The sequence below is a fragment of the Borostomias antarcticus genome (genome assembly GCF_949987555.1).
Source record: "Borostomias antarcticus genome assembly, chromosome: 14".
In the NCBI taxonomy this organism is placed as follows: Eukaryota; Metazoa; Chordata; class Actinopteri; order Stomiiformes; family Stomiidae; genus Borostomias; species Borostomias antarcticus.
Window position 1 is genome coordinate 17305004 of NC_140247.1, and position 18781 is coordinate 17323784.

The 18781-nt window shown below is 49.3% G+C and overlaps 1 protein-coding gene across 2 annotated transcripts; it reads left to right on the top strand.

The window, feature by feature from the left end:
- Positions 1–58: 58 nt before the first annotated feature.
- On the top strand, positions 59–18750 carry acsl4a (acyl-CoA synthetase long chain family member 4a). Of its 2 annotated transcripts, none has more exons than XM_084448280.1 (15): positions 59–91; positions 6682–7183; positions 7320–7497; positions 8277–8386; positions 8936–9074; positions 11164–11314; positions 11426–11549; positions 11642–11713; positions 11912–12051; positions 12630–12802; positions 13866–13940; positions 14048–14236; positions 15664–15778; positions 15866–16023; positions 17319–18750. In XM_084448280.1, exons 2-15 carry the CDS (start codon positions 6827–6829, stop codon positions 17474–17476), a joined length of 2139 nt encoding a protein of 712 aa, XP_084304406.1. In that variant the 5' UTR covers positions 59–91; positions 6682–6826; the 3' UTR covers positions 17477–18750. The 2 variants fall into 2 exon arrangements, with proteins under 2 accessions (XP_084304406.1, XP_084304405.1); XM_084448279.1 differs by lacking the exon at positions 59–91 and adding an exon at positions 5820–6065.
- The last annotated feature ends 31 nt before the right edge of the window (positions 18751–18781 follow it).

Genomic DNA, 18781 nt, shown 5'->3' on the forward strand with positions numbered 1-18781 from the left:
GTTCCGGGTTCCCATAGTTGGTCAGAGGTAACTCGCGGTCATTTCCCTCAGTAAGAAAGGCAGGTCGGCTGATCGGGTTTGTTGGCTGTAGGTAAGACTATTACAAGCCAGCCAGTTAAGCAGGGTATCACTGGCTGGTTACGATAATCTCATCATTAGCTCTGTTAGACTTTAGAAGAAAGTAATGTAATGTAATTGAGTGTTTGGTAAATGAATAACGTTCGTTAAAAAAAAAAGAATGCGTGGTGTCTGCGTTTGAAGCCTATTATGGCAGCGACTGTGATCATTTTTGCGACCGTAAACAGTATTTCCATGCTAATTACAGCTTCGTAGCATAGCCTGCTGCAACAAGAAGCATGCTATACTGACTGTCACCTGCTTTCACTTTCTCCATCCTTTTGACAAGTCATGTGCCGCTTATTCTGACTCACAGGATGTAGGTAGTCTGACCCACCGGATGTAGGTTTTGGGGATAAGCCTTAGTTACTGTTTATTATTGCCCAATCAGTCGCTGCGTTTATTACCGTCCCAAACAGATTCAATCCAGACTGCGTGAAACAACAACCCATGCTATGCCGAGTGGCGAGGTCTGATATCACTAGTCCACTTTCAAAAATGGTAATCATATCTCAACAATATTATTTTAAAATAGTATTTTTACTTTTAGAACAAAACATATTCAAAACGTATCCCCACCAGTCGCGGTTCAAGGTAGGCCATTCGACAGAGACGACCTTCCCTGCAGTGACTAGTGGGCCTTTCTCGTTCGGAAGCGCGATGACGCATCGCATAATCATCCGGTCTGGACCGGAAGACGAACAGTTGATGTAATGTTTTTACTGAAGGCTGCACATGGTGAAGTTTCGAGTAGATAACATTCGCGATGGCATCCCCAGGCATAACACCGACGAAAATTGTAAAAGAAGATGCGAGGAGAACTACCGGTTAAGGAAAAATAAAGCAAGCGGATGTTGGAGGCGGGCTCTACAGGCTCAAGCCGGATGATGGGGCGGGCTTAAGGCAGTGAAGTAAATAGATACCAGGCTCTTCTCCCCGAGGAGAGACTGGTGACGCGAGGCTAGCAGTGACAGTCACTCCACGCCACAAGAGCAAACTCTGTCTTCTTGTTCTTGATACTCCTGTCAGAAGCGTTTGACACGATTGGTGGTGTGGCCGTGGCGGTGGTGTGTTCTGAGAGTGGTGTGGGCGTGGCGGTGGTGTGTCTTGAGAGTGGTGTGGGCGTGGCGGTGGTGTGTCTTGAGAGTGGTGTGGGCGTGGCGGTGGTGTGTCTTGAGAGTGGTGTGGGCGTGGCGGTGGTGTGTCCTGAGAGTGATGTGGGCGTGGCGGTGGTGTGTCCTGAGAGTGGTGTGGGCGTGGCGGTGGTGTGTCTTGAGAGTGGTGTGGGCGTGGCGGTGGTGTGTCCTGAGAGTGGTGTGGGCGTGGCGGTGGTGTGTCCTGAGAGTGGTGTAGCAACACACTGTCTTGAGAAGGTAGGCCTGCAGGCAGATAGTCGTGCAAGATGGAGACACAATGTGACATCATGTGATCTCTCCATAATAGGGAAATAGGGAGGGAAAGTGAAAACATGCGCCCCTAGCGGATTTGTTCCTATCGGAGATGAGTTTCAATGTGATGAATGAATGATCTCCTATGATGCTTTTAGCCTCTCTCACTCTGAAATGTAATTTAATGTAATGTTATGCTTTATAAATGTTCTTAGCCGGTAGACAAACATACTCCTGGAGCTTGCTCGATCGCCTTGTTGAGAGGGGTCAGGGAAGAATTTTTACAGCTCACTTATCTGGCTCCCGGGTGATTACTGTTTTTTTGCTTCCCTCTGGAATATGTAGAGAGTGGGTCGTATGCCCACCTCCCTTGTTCTCTGTAAAGCGCATTGTGTTGCCTCTGGGTATGAAATGCGCTATACAAATAAAGCTTTGATTGATTGATTGAATGTAAACTCCCATAGACCGAATTTTCTAATAATTACTACGAAGCCATTTCGGTGAAGTTATCAAAACAAAAACTTGAGTGTCTTTACAGTAATAACCTACTAACCGTGAGAATTTCAAACAGTATTTTGCCTTCTTTCAAATGTTAGAAATTGCTCCATTCCTCCAGTCAAAGTCGATGGAATTTAAGAAAAATATTTTCATAATTAGGGCCCGAGCACTGGCGGTGCGAGGCCCTATTGAAACTCGAAGGATTATTAGGGCCCGAGCACTGGCGGTGCGAGGCCCTATTGTATTTCGAAGGATTATTATTCTCCTACCTTCTTCTTCTCCCCAAACAAATGCCTTTTTGGCGGCCTAAACATCGATGAAAACGGATGAAACTTTGCAGATACATCAGTCCCGGTGAAAAATTTTATAATTCATTGGTGACGGAAATGGGCGTGGCAAAACGGCTCAAGAGCGCCCCCTGGAAAGTTTAAAATGGCGAGCCCCACCTTTCAGTTTGATGTAGGCGAACGAAATTCGGTGGGCATATGTATTTCATCGAGCCACACTAAAATGTCTCTTGGAGCTATACCCAACATGCAACAGGAAGTCCGCCATTTTGCTCTTAATGTGCCATTTTGTCCTTGTTTTGACCATTTCCATGCCTCGTACTTCGACAAACTCCTCCTACAGATTTCATCTGATCAACTTCATATCGGGTCAGCTTCATCTTAAGACCTTTGTGATCAAAAGTTATCAAAAAAATTGAGTTTTCACAAAACACCCTTGCCGTGGCGCCCCGCCAAAGTTTGACATTTCGCCATAAAACACGAAGTCCTCATAACTCCTCCATACATTATCCAATTTGTCCGATATATCTCACGCTTCATGACGGTTCTGTCCTGAACACATCTATGTGTCAGTATTGCGTCATACTTATAGCGCCACCTATTGGTGAAACAGGAAGTCCTCATAACTCCTCCATACATTATCCAATTAGTCCGATATATCTCACGCTTCATGACGGTTCTGTCCTGAACACATCTTTGTGTCAGTATTGCATCATACTTATTGCGCCACCTATTGGTGAAACAGGAAGTCCTCATAACTCCTACATACATTATCCAATTTGTCCGATATATCTCACGCTTCATGACGGTTCTGTCCTGAACACATCTATGTGTCCGTATTGTGTCATACTTATAGCGCCACCTATTGGTGAAACAGGAAGTCCTCATAACTCCTGCATACATCATCCGATTTGCACCAAATTGCTGACGCTTCACGAAGGTGACATTCTGAACACATCTATGCGTCGGTATTGAGTCACACTTACAGCGCCACCTACTGGTGAAACAGGAAGTACTCATAACTCCTACATACGTTATCCGATTTACTCCAAATTGCTCATGCTTGATGATGGTCGCATCTTGAACACTTCTGTAAGTCAGTATTGCGTCATACCTACAGCGCCACCTACTGGTGAAACAGGAAGTCCTCATAACTCCTACATACGTTATCCGATTTACTCAACATTTCTCACGCTTCATCAAGGTACCGTCCTGAACACATCTATGCTTCGGTATTGAGTCACGCCTAGAGCGCCACCTACTGGTGACAGGAAGTTTCTCTCAGTACTGCACACCGAAAAAGCACACCCTTCAACGGCGCCACACCCCGACACGCGTGGGGTGCGAGGGCCCGCTCACTGCTGCTCGCAGCCCTAGTTATTCTCCTTCTTCTACCTTCTCCTTCTTCTTCCAAAACAAATGCCTTTTTGGCGGCCTAAACATCGATGAAAACGGATGAAACTTTGCAGATACGTCAGTCCCGGTGAAAAATTTGATAATTCATGGGTGACGGAAATGGGCGTGGCAAAACGGCTCAAGAGCGCCCCCTGGAAAATTAAAATGGCGAGCCCCACCTTTCAGTTTGATGTATGCGAACGAAATTCGGAGGGCATATGTATTTCACCCAGACACACTAAAATGTCTCTTGGAGCTATACCCAACATGCAACAGGAAGTCCGCCATTTTGCTCTTAATGTGCCATTTTCCCCTTGTTTTTAACATTTCCATGCCTCGTACTTTAACGAACTCCTCCTACAGATTTCATCCGATCAACTTCCTATTCGGTCAGCTTCATCTTAAGACCTTTGTGATCAAACGTTATCAAAAAAATTGAGTTTTAACCAAACACCCTTGCCGTGGCGCCCCGCCAAAGTTTGACATTTCGCCATAAAACACGAAGTCCTCATAACTCCTCCATACATTATCCAATGTGTCCGATATATCTCACGCTTCATGACGGTTCTGTCCTAAACACATCTATGTGTCAGTATTGTGTCATACTTATAGCGCCACCTATTGGTGAAACAGGAAGTCCTCATAACTCCTCCATACATTATCCAATTTGTCCGATATATCTCACGCTTCCTGACGGTTCTGTCCTGAACACATCTATGTGTCAGTATTGCGTCATACTTATAGCGCCACCTATTGGTGAAACAGTAAGTCCTCATAACTCCTACATATGTTATCCGATTTACTCCAAATTTCTCATGCTTGATGAAGGTCGCATCTTGAACACTTCTGTAAGTCAGTATTGCCTTATACCTACAGCGCCACCTACTGGTGAAACAGGAAGTCCTCATAACTCCTACATACGTTATCCGATTTACTCAACATTTCTCACGCTTCATCAAGGTACCGTCCTGAACACATCTATGCATCGGTATTGAGTCACGCGTATAGCGCCACCTACTGGTGACAGGAAGTTTCTCTCAGTACTGGACACCGAAATAGCACAGCCTTTAACGGCGCCATAACCCGACATGCTTGGGGTGCGAGGGCCCGCTCAATGCTGCTCGCAGCCCTAGTTCGGATTGTGATTGAAAATCAACTATGATCACCAGAATCAATAAACTTTGTATCCAAGTATTTGCCGTTTAAGGCATTCTACTAACTTTTCGGTGTCGACCAAGATATAATTTTTCAAAAGACCTATTAATTCCCTCGGCATTAGGAACGCTACCACTAGGGGGCGATGAGATTACTTTCCCTCCGAATAGAGAGACAAAATGTGAGATCACGTGATCAGGGTGGCGAAGCCAGGCTAGAGAGCAGTTAGCCCGGAGAGTTCTCTGATGCTCTTGTTCTCAGGAGAAGCTCTCTCGCCTCGCCACTTTGCCAGTGTTGCATCTGACATGATATGAGGAACAACATCTGATTCCTGTAGCCTATATTTAAGTTACACGGCGTCGTCCAACACGTCTTAATCACGCTGTAAAAGGGGCTAAAAGCAGCGCTGCCGATCGGTTCTGGGGCCGATTAAACACCTGTGCCTATGGCAGAGTTGTTAGTCACAGGGCTGAATGCCGTGGGTGCCCTCACACTGTCACACTAAAGACAAAAGCCAGATGTTAGCGGCTCTTGGTGAGTTTTTGGGCTGGTGTAAAAAGGGGATAAAGACAGCATACTTTTGAATCATGGTTTGAGTGGTCGCATCTGCTTCTACATGACTGAATGTAAGCCATCCCAGACACAATTATGATATCATTTGTATACTGTCACAGAAGTAGAGGCACTGTGAATGAGGGCCATGCAGCAGTGGATGAGACTAACAGGATAGAATGCTTGCCTCTGCCATTTCTGTTGTTTAAAAGAAGGAAAAATAGGCCTCTGTCTTGATGTATGTCTGCCTACTATCTTAATTAGATTGTGATGGGATTAAAGGAATTGATTTAAGCTGTGCTGTCCAGGCTTCATCCCCCAATGGTTCCATATAGAGCCAAGGCTGACCGCCCTGGTGACCTTGTATCTGGCCGCTCAGTGGGGTGAGCTGGACAACTGATGTCATTGGTTGTCAGTTGCTGGATCTCCTTCAGTCCACAGAGCTAGTCATTGGTTAGGGGGTAATCTGCTGACTGATGCTGTCTGATACAGTCTCCTCCTCTGTACCGTTGTCCTTCAGTATGACTAACAGGTCACCGTACCTGTCTTGCGCTCTTCCAGGTTAGGGGCCATTGCTAGCGAGTGTACATTATTGAGGTATTGCCTGCGTATATGACTGGACTTGACTTGGACTGTTATAGAAAGGGCGATGTTTCTCATCATGGCAAGAGAGGTGAGTCAGATATTAAGAGAGGAATGTGTCTTTTTAATGTTATATCACAATCACAATTTGTTTTATTGTCATTGTAGTTTTTCAACATACTAGGCATTTGCTTTCGGGCATTGTGCCTATTGGAGAAAACATTGGACAGGGTGCATATCTGTTGGAATGAGTTCAGGAGTCCTGGTACCAGTGTAATGCATCCATTGCGCAGTTATGTTGGTAACTATCTGAAATTCAGCGGGGAAACTAGAGAAAGGGTGAGAGACATTGGCCCCATCTTCTCAGACTGCTGATGCTGGGGAAATTGTTTTGTTTTTGAGCTGAGCTGCTTCCTCTTCTGCAGCCTCCAGCATGTGACGTGTTAACCTCTGGGAGCACAGATCGAGTCTAAAAACTGACCCACGCAATGACCTGTTCCCTCTCCCCTAGCGCCTCTCTCCTTACTGACTCCCCTTCTGTTGTCCTGTTCCCTCTCCCCTAGCGCCTCTCTCCTCACTGACTCCCCTTCTGTTGTCCTGTTCCCTCTCCCCTAGCGCCTCTCTCCTCACTGACTCCTCTTCTCTTGTCCTGTTCCCTCTCCCCTAGCGCCTCTCTCCTCACTGACTCCTCTTCTCTCGTCCTCCAGCATTCGGCCTAATCGTTCTCAGATCCGGTGGAGTGGACATTCTAGAGCACGTCTGCCCAACGTCATCCTCTCCTCTCAGGATCTACCCTCTGGAACCTTCCCTACCACCCCTTCCACCAACTACCCCCCACCCCCCCCACCCAGCATGGGTCTCCAGACTGCCTCTCCTCTCCACACCCTCCTCCTCCTCCCTCTGCACCTCCTGGTGTGGCTCTACTCCGTCCTCTCCTTCCTGCCCTGGTACCTGCTCACCGGCGCCGGCCAGCGGAAGGCCCGGGCGTGCCGGGTCAAGGCCCTCTCCACCACGGGCCACGCCCAGGGGCCGTACCGCTCCGTGGACCGCTTCCACGCCCTGGCCACGGAGGACATCCCGGGAAAAGACACGCTGGATAAGCTGTTTGGACACGCAGTGGAGCGCTTCGGCCAGGGGGACTGCCTGGGCACCAGAGACGTCCTCAGCGAGGAGAATGAGGTCCAACCCAACGGAAAGGTCTTCAAAAAGGTACGCGGAGTGACGTCTGCAGTCTCGTTAGTGGGTTCTGGTCCGGTCATTAGCCTGAGATAGTTAGTCATTTTTAGACACAGTGTGAAGAGAAGTGTGATCTGAGTTGTGGTGACTACTGGCTCCCTACTCCTAGCTGATTCTGGGCGAGTACCACTGGCTGTCCTATCGGGAGGTGGACTCCATCGTCAGCCATTTTGGCCGCGGCCTGGCAGCGTTGGGCCAGCAGCCCAAGTGCACCCTGGCCCTCTTCTGTGAGACCAGGGCGGAGTGGATGATCACCGCGCAGGCCTGCTTCCGACACAACTTCCCCTGTGAGTAGAGCGACTGAGGAGACTGGGAGAAGGGTTGAGGAGACTGGGAGAAGGGTTGAGGAGACTGGGAGAAGGGTTGAGGAGACTGGGAGAAGGGTTGAGGAGACTGGGAGAAGGGTTGAGGAGACTGGGAGAAGGGTTGAGGACACTGCGAGAAGGGTTGAGGAGACTGGGAGAAGGGTTGAGGAGACTGGGAGAAGGGTTGAGGAGACTGGGAGAAGGGTTGAGGAGACTGGGAGAAGGGTTGAGGAGACTGGGAGAAGGGTTGAGGACACTGGGAGAAGGGTTGAGGACACTGGGAGAAGGGTTGGACACATCGGTAGAGCTACAGATCAAGCTACAGCTTGGATGTCTGCTGTTGTCTTTCTATGATGCCTGTCTGTACTGTTGTGGTTGTGTGCTGTGTGTCTACTGTTGTGGTTGTGTGCTGTGTGTCTGTGCTGTTGTGGTTGTGTGCTGTGTGTCTGTACTGTTGTGGTTGTGTGCTGTCTCTCTGTACTGTTGTGGTTGTGTGCTGTCTCTCTGTACTGTTGTGGTTGTGTGCTGTCTCTCTGTACTGTTGTGGTTGTTGCCGTTGTCCTTGATTTTTCTTTCACAGCCCCCTTCTCCCCCCCCAAGAAGCTTGTGCTTTTTTCCAGGTCATCACTGTAAATAAGAATTTGTTCTTAATGATTTGCCTGGTTAAATAAAGGTTAAATAAATCAAATAAAACAAGCTCCCGATATCAGAGCTCTAATGACCTGCTCCCGTGCGTCTGACGTGGCTCGTCTTCTCCTCAGTGGTGACCTTCTACGCCACGCTGGGGGAGGAGGCGGTGGCGTTCGGCCTGAACGAGACCGGGGTCACACACCTCGTAACCAGCGTGGAGCTCCTCGAGAGCAAGCTGAAGGTGAGCCGGAACCCTCTCCACACCCAGAACCTTAGAACCTAGAACCTAGAACCTTAGAACCCCCCTCTGTCATGGACGCCCCCGGACCTCTCGGTCTGCCCCGTGAGAGAACCAAACGTGAATCCATGGACTCTGACCGGCGCGGCGCCAGAATGACAAGGCTCAGATTCACCTTGATTGGCCGAACACGTTTCCATGTACTGGGACTTTGTCCTGGCGCAGAGGGGGCGGGTCCATACAGTGAACTGAGGTGGCGAGGCACGTTACAGGCACGGTCTGTGTGTGAAGCCGTGCTCTGGTCTCACCTGCGTGCTCCCGGTCTCTCTTCCCTGTGTGTGTGTGAAGCCGCGGTCTCTCTTCCCTGTGTGTGTGAAGCCGTGGTCTCTCTTCCCTGTGTGTGTGTGAAGCCGCGGTCTCTCTTCCCTGTGTGTGTGAAGCCGCGGTCTCTCTTCCCTGTGTTTGTGTGAAGCCGTGGTCTCTCTTCCCTGTGTGTGTGTGTGTGAAGCCGTGCTCTGGTCTCACCTGCGTACTCCTGGTCTCTCTTCCCAGAGCGTGCTCCCCCAGATCCCCCGGTTGAAGCATGTGATCTACGTGGACCAGAAGAAGGTCAGCGCGGAGGGATACCCACCCGGGGTCTCTCTCCACAGCATGCGGGCCGTACAGGAGCTGGGGGCACAGCCTGATAACCGTGAGTGCTTGCACAAACAAACAAACAAACAAAGTCCAGTCTGAGTGTGATCATGTGGAGGGATCTGTCACAAGCTCTGACGAAGGTCTTTGACCCCGAGACCCGCAACAAATTCTGAGATCTTCAGTCGAAGTGTGCGGAAGCTCCCCATGAATTAAAGGACCATACCGGTCTAAATATGATGTGATCTCCTAAAACTAGTCATCCAACTTGTATCACATTACCACAATCCATTTTCCGAAGTAAAGCTCACAAAAGATATTAGCATTTTCGCGTTTTTACTTACATTTCAAAAGTTGAACGTGAGGGCTTCAAAACCTATTTTTAAATATTTCCCTTGTTGCGCTGACAAACTTGCCTCGGTTAGTTTCAAATAATTCTCAGTAGTTATTATTTTCGTTTTAACCCTCTTTGCACAGCCGACGCCAACAGTCTGTCTTCTTCCTGTTTACATGGCAGCCATTGCTAGGAGCGCTGGGTAGAGAATCTAGCGTAGGTGGATTAGAGAATATAGCGCAGGAGTTCAACAGATTAAAACGAAAATAATATAAAATAAAACTACTGAGAATTATTTGAAACTAGCTGAGGGAAGTTTGTCAGCGTAACGAGGGAACAATTTAAAAATACGTTGTAAAGCCATCACGGTCAACTTTTGAAATGTAAGTAAAACATGAAAATGCAAACATCTTTTAGGTGAGCTTTGCTTCGGAACATTCAATCAATCAATCAAAGCTTTATTTGTATAGCACATTTCATACCCAGAGGCAACACAATGCGCTTTAGATTGACTGCGGTAATGTGATATACGTTGGGTGACTAGTTTAAGGAGATCAAATCCTATTTAGACCGTTAGGGTCCTTTAAGGACTGTCCTTCAGCCAATGGTTGTGTCCCTTGCAGCAAAGGGAAGCCTGTTGGTCCCATGTCTGTGTTGAGGGAAGACTGTTGGTCCCATGTCTGTGTTGAGGGAAGACTGTTGGTCCCATGTCTGTGTTGAGGGAAGACTGTTGGTCCCATGTCTGTGTTGAGGGAAGACTGTTGGTCCCATGTCTGTGTTGAGGGAAGACTGTTGGTCCCATGTCTGTGTTGAGGGAAGACTGCTGGTCCCATGTCTGTGTTGAGGGAAGACTGTTGGTCCCATGTCTGTGTTGAGGGAAGACTGTTGGTCCCATGTCTGTGTTGAGGGAAGACTGTTGGTCCCATGTCTGTGTTGAGGGAAGACTGTTGGTCCCATGTCTGTGTTGAGGGAAGACTGTTGGTCCCATGTCTGTGTTGAGGGAAGACTGTTGATCCCATGTCTGTGTTGAGGGAAGACTGTTGATCCCATGTCTGTGTTGAGGGAAGACTGTTGATCCCATGTCTGTGTTGAGGGAAGACTGTTGGTCCCATGTCTGTGTTGAGGGAAGGCTGTTGGTCCCATGTCTGTGTTGAGGGAAGACTGTTGGTCCCATGTCTGTGTTGAGGGAAGGCTGTTGGTCCCATGTGTGTGTTGAGGGAAGACTGTTGGTCCCATGTCTGTGTTGAGGGAAGACTGTTGATCCCATGTCTGTGTTGAGGGAAGACTGTTGGTCCCATGTCTGTGTTGAGGGAAGACTGTTGATCCCATGTCTGTGTTGAGGGAAGACTGTTGGTCCCATGTCTGTGTTGAGGGAAGACTGTTGATCCCATGTCTGTGTTGAGGGAAGACTGTTGGTCCCATGTCTGTGTTGAGGGAAGGCTGTTGGTCCCATGTCTGTGTTGAGGGAAGACTGTTGGTCCCATGTCTGTGTTGAGGGAAGGCTGTTGGTCCCATGTGTGTGTTGAGGGAAGACTGTTGGTCCCATGTCTGTGTTGAGGGAAGACTGTTGATCCCATGTCTGTGTTGAGGGAAGACTGTTGGTCCCATGTCTGTGTTGAGGGAAGACTGTTGATCCCATGTCTGTGTTGAGGGAAGACTGTTGGTCCCATGTCTGTGTTGAGGGAAGACTGTTGATCCCATGTCTGTGTTGAGGGAAGACTGTTGATCCCATGTCTGTGTTGAGGGAAGACTGTTGGTCCCATGTCTGTGTTGAGGGAAGGCTGTTGGTCCCATGTGTGTGTTGGTGTTGCAGTGCTCAGGGAGCCGGCGAGGCCCCGCCCCTCTGACCTGGCGGTGGTGATGTACACCAGCGGCTCTACTGGCCGACCCAAAGGAGTCATGATCGTTCACAGCAACCTGGTGGCCGGCATGACCGGCCAGTGTGAGCGCATCCCGGGACTGGGGTGAGTACCAGCGCAGCGTCAGGGAGACGATTCTGTTCCTCGCGGTGTCAGACTCAACAGGTCACGCCTGTCCCTGTGTGTGACCCCCGACCCCCCCCCCCCCCCCCCCAGGCCTAAGGACACGTACATAGCCTACCTGCCCCTGGCCCACGTGCTGGAGATGACCGCAGAGATCTCCTGTGTGACCTACGGCTGCCGGATCGGATACTCCTCTCCACAGACGCTCTCAGACCAGGTATCGCCCGGCAGTCCCAGGCCTGACCTTTGACCTGATAGGGCCATCTGTTCCAGCCCGGGTCATAATGCCTCTTCCTCTGTCCCCTCCAGTCCAGTAAGATCAAGAAAGGCAGCAAGGGAGACAGCTCTGTGCTCAAGCCCACTCTGATGGCAGCTGTACCGGTGAGACTCTCTCTCTGTACTTCTGTCTCTCTCTCTAGCCCTCTCTCTCTGTATGCCTCTCTTTCTCTGTGCCCTTTCTCTCTTTCTCTGTATGTGTGTCTCTCTCTGTATGTGTGTCTCTCTATCTTATCTCTCTCTCTGTTTATACGCTGAATTCCAGTACTTTGGTCGATTAAACAGTCTTATCAATTTAACCAGGAAATCATGGACCGCATCCACAAGAACGTGATGAGCAAAGTTCAGGGGATGAGCTACGTTCAGAGGACTCTGTTCACGCTGGGATACAACTATAAACTGGACCAGATCAAGAGGGGCTACGACGCACCGCTCTGCAACACGTACGTGAACCCTAACCCTGACCAGAGACCACATCACCCCCTCTACACCCTGACCACATCACCCCCTCTACACCCTGACCAGAGACCACTGTGACATCACGTACAACTGTAGAATGCAGAAATACGGCACATGTTTAGTCGCTAATGACGTGTGAACACTTTCTCTCATTGTCTCTCTCTCTCTCCCTCCGTCTCTCCCTCTGTCTCTCCCTCTGTCTCTCTCTCTCCCTCTGTCCCTCTCTCTCCCTCCGTCTCTCCCTCTGTCTCTCTCCCTCGGTCTCTCCCTCTGTCCCTCTCTCTCTCCCTCTGTCCCTCTGTCTCTCTCTCTCCCTCGGTCTCTCCCTTTGTCTGTCTCTCCCTCCATCTCTCTCTCTCCCTCCGTCCCTCTCTCTCCCTCGGTCTCTCCCTCGGTCTCTTTCTCTGTCTGTCTCTCTCCCTCTGTCTCTCTCTCTCCCTCTGTCTCTCCCTCTGTCTCTCTCTCTCCCTCTGTCCCTCCCTCTCCTTCGGTCTCTCCCTCTGTCTGTCTCTCTCCCTCTGTCTCTCTCTCTCCCTCGGTCTCTCCCTCCCTGCGTGTCCAGGCTGCTGTTCCGGAAGGTGCGCGCCCTCCTGGGGGGCCGGGTGAGGATCATGCTGTCGGGCGGGGCCCCTCTCTCCTCCGCCACCCAGCGCTTCATGAACGTGTGCTTCTGCTGCCCGGTGGGGCAGGGCTACGGCCTCACCGAGACCTGCGGGGCCGGCACCATCACCGAGGGTACGGGGGAGGGGGGGAGAGACCATCACCCAGGGTACGGAGGGGGAGGTGGGGAGAGACCATCACCCAGGGTACGGAGGGGGAGGTGGGGAGAGACCATCACCCAGGGTACGGGGGGGGGGGTGGGGAGAGACCATCACCCAGGGTACGGAGGGGGAGGTGGGGAGAGACCATCACCGAGGGTACGGAGGGGGAGACAGGGAGGGACCATCACCGAGGGTACGGAGGGGGAGATGGGAGGGACCATCACCCAGGGTACGGAGGGGGAGGCAGGGAGGGACCATCACCGAGGGTACGGAGGGGGAGACAGGGAGGGACCATCACCGAGGGTACGGAGGGGGAGACAGGGAGGGACCATCACCGAGGGTACGGAGGGGGAGATGGGAGGGACCATCACCGAGGGTACGGAGGGGGAGATGGGAGGGACCATCACCGAGGGTACAGAGGGGGAGACAGGGAGGGACCATCACCGAGGGTACGGAGGGGGAGATGGGAGGGACCATCACCGAGGGTACGGAGGGGGAGACAGGGAGGGACCATCACCGAGGGTACGGAGGGGGAGGTGGGGAGAGACCATCACCGAGGGTACGGAGGGGGAGACAGGGAGGGACCATCACCGAGGGTACGGAGGGGGAGGTGGGGAGAGACCATCACCGAGGGTACGGAGGGGGAGACAGGGAGGGACCATCACCGAGGGTACGGAGGGGGAGACAGGGAGGGACCATCACCGAGGGTACGGAGGGGGTGACAGGGAGGGACCATCACCGAGGGTACGGAGGGGGAGATGGGAGGGACCATCACCGAGGGTACGGAGGGGGAGACAGGGAGGGACCATCACCGAGGGTACGGAGGGGGAGATGGGAGGGACCATCACCGAGGGTACGGAGGGGGAGGGATGGAGGGGTTAAAGAGTATTACAAAATAATCAAATCAAATAAAAGAGGAATTGTCTTCCTGTGACCGTGAACATTCTGTCTCTGAGCCCAGATCAGCAGTTTGGCGCCACCAAATTAGAGCCCCCGCTCTTCATCTGATTTAGGATCCTCTGTCTGTTTGTGAACAGTGATAGATTACAGCACGGGACGCGTGGGCGCCCCTCTCCTCTGCTGTGAGATCAAACTACGAGACTGGCTGGAAGGTACTGCACACACACACACACACACACACACACACACAGAGCTTGCATGCAATTGAAAAACATTTGATTTACATTGATTTCCTAACATGTCATTGAATCCCTGTCAGGTGGCTACACCACTCAGGACAAGCCCCACCCACGAGGGGAGATCCTGATTGGTGGTCCCAATGTAACCATGGGTTACTATAGAAACACGAGTAAAAATCAAGACTTTTTAGTGGACGAGAAAGGCCAGCGGTGGTTCTGTACCGGAGACGTAGGAGAGGTCCACCCTGATGGCTGTCTACAGATCGTGGGTGTGTAGTGTGTGTTACAGATCGTGGGTGTGTGTGTGTTACAGATCGTGGGTGTGTGTGTGTTACAGATCGTGGGTGTGTGTGTGTTACAGATCATGGGTGTGTAGTGTGTGTTACAGATCGTGGGTGTGTGTGTGTTACAGATCATGGGTGTGTAGTGTGTGTTACAGATCGTGGGTGTGTAGTGTGTGTTACAGATCGTGGGTGTGTAGTGTGTGTTACAGATCGTGGGTGTGTAGTGTGTGTTACAGATCGTGGGTGTGTGTGTGTGTTACAGATCGTGGGTGTGTAGTGTGTGTTACAGATCGTGTGTGTGTGCGTGTTACAGATTGTGGGTGTGTGTGTGTGTTACAGATCGTGGGTGTGTAGTGTGTGTTACAGATCGTGGGTGTGTGTGTGTGTTACAGATCGTGGGTGTGTAGTGTGTGCTACAGATCGTGTGTGTGTGTGTGTGTGTGTGTGTGTGTGTGTGTTACAGATTGTGGGTGTGTGTGTGTGGTACAGATCGTGTGTGTGTGCGTGTTACAGATCGTGGGTGTGTGTGTGTTACAGATTGTGGGTGTGTGTGTGTGTTACAGATCGTGTGTGTGTGCGTGTTACAGATCGTGGGTGTGTGTGTGTTACAGATTGTGGGTGTGTGTGTGTGTGTTACAGATCGTGGGTGTGTAGTGTGTGTCGGTCTGAGTGCTCAATGTGTCAGGTGATGTGTTTGAAGGATGCAGTCGGGGCTTCTCTGTCACCGTCCTTTGTGACGGTGGTATGGTTGTGTGTTTGTGTGACGGTGGTATGGTTGTGTGTTTGTGTGACGGTGGTATGGTTGTGTGTTTGTGTGACGGTGGTATGGTTGTGTGTTTGTGTGACAGTGGTATGGTTGTGTGTTTGTGTGACAGTGGTATGGTTGTGTGTTTGTGTGACGGTGGTATGGTTGTGTGTTTGTGTGACAGTGGTATGGTTGTGTGTTTGTGTGACGGTGGTATGGTTGTGTGTTTGTGTGACGGTGGTATGGTTGTGTGTTTGTGTGACGGTGGTATGGTTGTGTGTTTGTGTAACGGTGGTATGGTTGTGTGTTTGTGTGACGGTCGTGTGTTTGTGTGACGGTGGTATGGTTGTGTGTTTGTGTGACGGTGGTATGGTTGTGTGTTTGTGTGACAGTGGTATGGTTGTGTGTTTGTGTGACAGTGGTATGGTTGTGTGTTTGTGTGACGGTGGTATGGTTGTGTGTTTGTGTGACAGTGGTATGGTTGTGTGTTTGTGTGACGGTGGTATGGTTGTGTGTTTGTGTGACGGTGGTATGGTTGTGTGTTTGTGTGACGGTGGTATGGTTGTGTGTTTGTGTAACGGTGGTATGGTTGTGTGTTTGTGTGACGGTCGTGTGTTTGTGTGTTTGTGTAACTGTGGTATGGTTGTGTGTTTGTGTGTCCGGTCAGACCGTAAGAAGGACCTGGTCAAGCTGCAGGCAGGGGAGTACGTCTCTCTGGGGAAAGTGGAATCCGCTCTGAAGACCTGCGCGCTCGTCGACAACATCTGCGCATACGCCAACAGGTGAGCAACATCTCTCCAGACGTCACCACCCAACTCTCAGCTCTCGATCCCTTAACCCTTGACCTCTTGCCCCCCGACCCACCATAGTGACCAGAACTACGTGATCAGCTTTGTGGTGCCCAACCAGAAGAGTCTGACGGAGCTGGCCCAGAAGAGGGGCGTGGTCGGGCGCTGGGAGGACATCTGCACACACCCTGACATGGAGAGAGAGGTGCTGAGGGAGATCCGCCAGGTCGCCTCCTCCAGTAAGAACCCAGCGGAATAAAGGAATATATATATATATATATATATATTTAATCAAACTTTATTTATATAGCACATTTCATACACAGAGGCAACACAATGCGCTTTACAGAGAGCAATGGGGGGGGGGGCATAGGTCCCACCCCTACATCTAAAGGAGAGATTGTCCTCATCACTGGTATAGCTCCCAGTAGACTGTATTTATTGAGTTAACACCCTAGCGTGTAACGTTGAGCCTTCCAGGCTCTTCCTCAAAACGTTACACGCTTGGGTGTTAACTCAATAAATAAAGTCTACTGGGAGCTATACCAGTGATGGGGACAATCTCTTCTTTACTGCTGACATTTCTGTCCAGCACCTGGATTTGAGTGTGGATGTGTGTGCCTTATTTCTTTTACACTCTTCTACCCTAACCCTTATACCTTTTACACTCTTCTACCCTAACCCTTATACCTTTTACATTCTTCTACACAGACACACAGCAGGATGTGTGTGCCTTATACCTTTTACACTCTTCTACACAGACAGACACACAGCCTTATACCTTTTACACTCTTCTACACACACAGACACACAACCTTATACCTTTGACACTCTTCTACCCTAACCCTTATACCTTTTACACTCTTCTACACACACAGACACACAGCAGGATGTGCGTGCCTTATACCTTTTACACTCTTCTACCCTAACCCTTATACCTTTTACACTCTTCTACACACACAGACACACAGCAGGATGTGCGTGCCTTATACCTTTTACACTCTTCTACACACACAGACACACAGCCTTATACCTTTCCCACCCCTACATATTCCAGAGGGAAGCAAAAAAACAAGTTTCACCCGGGGGGCAGATATAAGGGGCATTGATGTCTAATGTCATTCAGTGCAACGCTGATTTTTTTATCCAAAGAATGTGGTGTTCAGAATAAAATAATGTAATTTTTTCTTGGTGGTTATACTCCTGCCAGTCTACGCATGGATATATAAACTTGTGATTATGAAAAAACACTGCGTTGTACTGAATAACATGAGACACCTTATACAGTCATGTACGTCATTGACCCATATACTGTATGTATGTGTGTATATATATATATATATATATATATATATATATATATAATTGATTATTTGTTTATATTACTACTTTATTGTATTTCTACTTATTGATGTTGTAGGGAAACTCTTAAAGTTCACTAGTAGATTTGCTGTATGTTGAGAGATGTTGAGTTCACCCAACATTCTCTCTCTCTCTGTCGATCCCTTCCACCCCTCTCACTCGTTCCTCCCAGTTAAACTGCAGAGGTTTGAGATCCCGGTGAAGGTCCACCTGAGCCCAGAGCCCTGGACCCCAGAGACGGGCCTGGTCACCGACGCCTTCAAGCTGAAGAGGAAAGAGCTGAAGAACCACTATCTCCACCACATCGAGAGGATGTATGGAGGGAAGTAGGCAGCGTGCCGCCAAAAGCTTTCAAAGCTCCAGTCGCCATCATTCCACTGTTGTGTACATGTAAACAAAACAACAACACTATTTCGGTTAGCCACTCCTTTAGGTGCTGACCATGTACCCATGTAAACGTGATCCACACCTCCACCACTGAAGAAGATCAACTCGGTGCTGCTTTTCATTTTGGTCGTTAGCAGCCTGTACTTGATGGTGTTGAGAGTCAAACAGAGTCTTGGAGCTTGTTAGAGTTGAACAGAAATAAAAACGCATGGAAACTCCCTGAAAGGCCCACAACAACTGTCATCCACCATAACCTCTTTACAACTGTTTTGTAACAGATTTTTATTTGGAATATCAATGTATTCTATCTCTGCAGTGTAAATGTGTTTTTGCTTATCATTGTTTTTACTCTGGGTGGTGGTAATATTGCAGGACAGACAGCTCAGTGTTTTGAGCTAAGGATCTCTGCTGCCCTCTGCTGGTAGACGATGAGTAGGGATATTACTGTGCCTTCTAGACAACTCACTCTTGTCTGCAGTACATGTCTCTGTGAAGTTTAGATACGCTTTGATTGTTGAGAAGCCAGTTGCATATAAAAGCATAGCATATAGGAGTGATTTGTTTCATGGAGGCTCAATCCACCAGTGGGTGCTTCTGGAAACCCCTCCCTGATGGACAAAGGAACAAATAGACCTTGAGACTTGAAACAGGTGTCATGGATTTGGCACGGCTGGCATAGGTTTGTTTTTCTCACCTATTTAGCCCTACAAATGAAGAACCAAACATCTGTCGCTCCACCAAAATACAGTTTAATGATAAAAATATGAAATTGTACGTTGATCCTGGCCAGCCATGGTATTACTTGTGTTTTGCTTTGTGTCCTTGACTGTCCAACCAAATGTATCAACGCCTACAGAAGATGACTCAGGAAGATTACAGTAGCAGATGTAATATATACAATTGGTAATGCACATTTGTACAGGATCATGCTGGTAGAAAGATGTATTTATGTGCAACTTGAAATGTTTCAGGAAAGAGAAAGCATAATGTTAAACAATGACCAGGTCTACCTTGCTGTAAAACAGTGCTACCCGGAGTTTGTGTTGTTCTTAACTTGAACATCAGTGAATGGGGTTTTCAACTTGTGAGGGTTAGATGTAAAATCGTAATTAATACCCTCCCTAAAGTCCAATGCATATTCCCCTGTTAACATTTCTTGTTCTTAATTTATTGTCATGGAGTCACATTGTGGTGAATAAATGTTTTCTGTATTCAAACTATTTGTGTGCGTTCACTTTATTGAAAAAA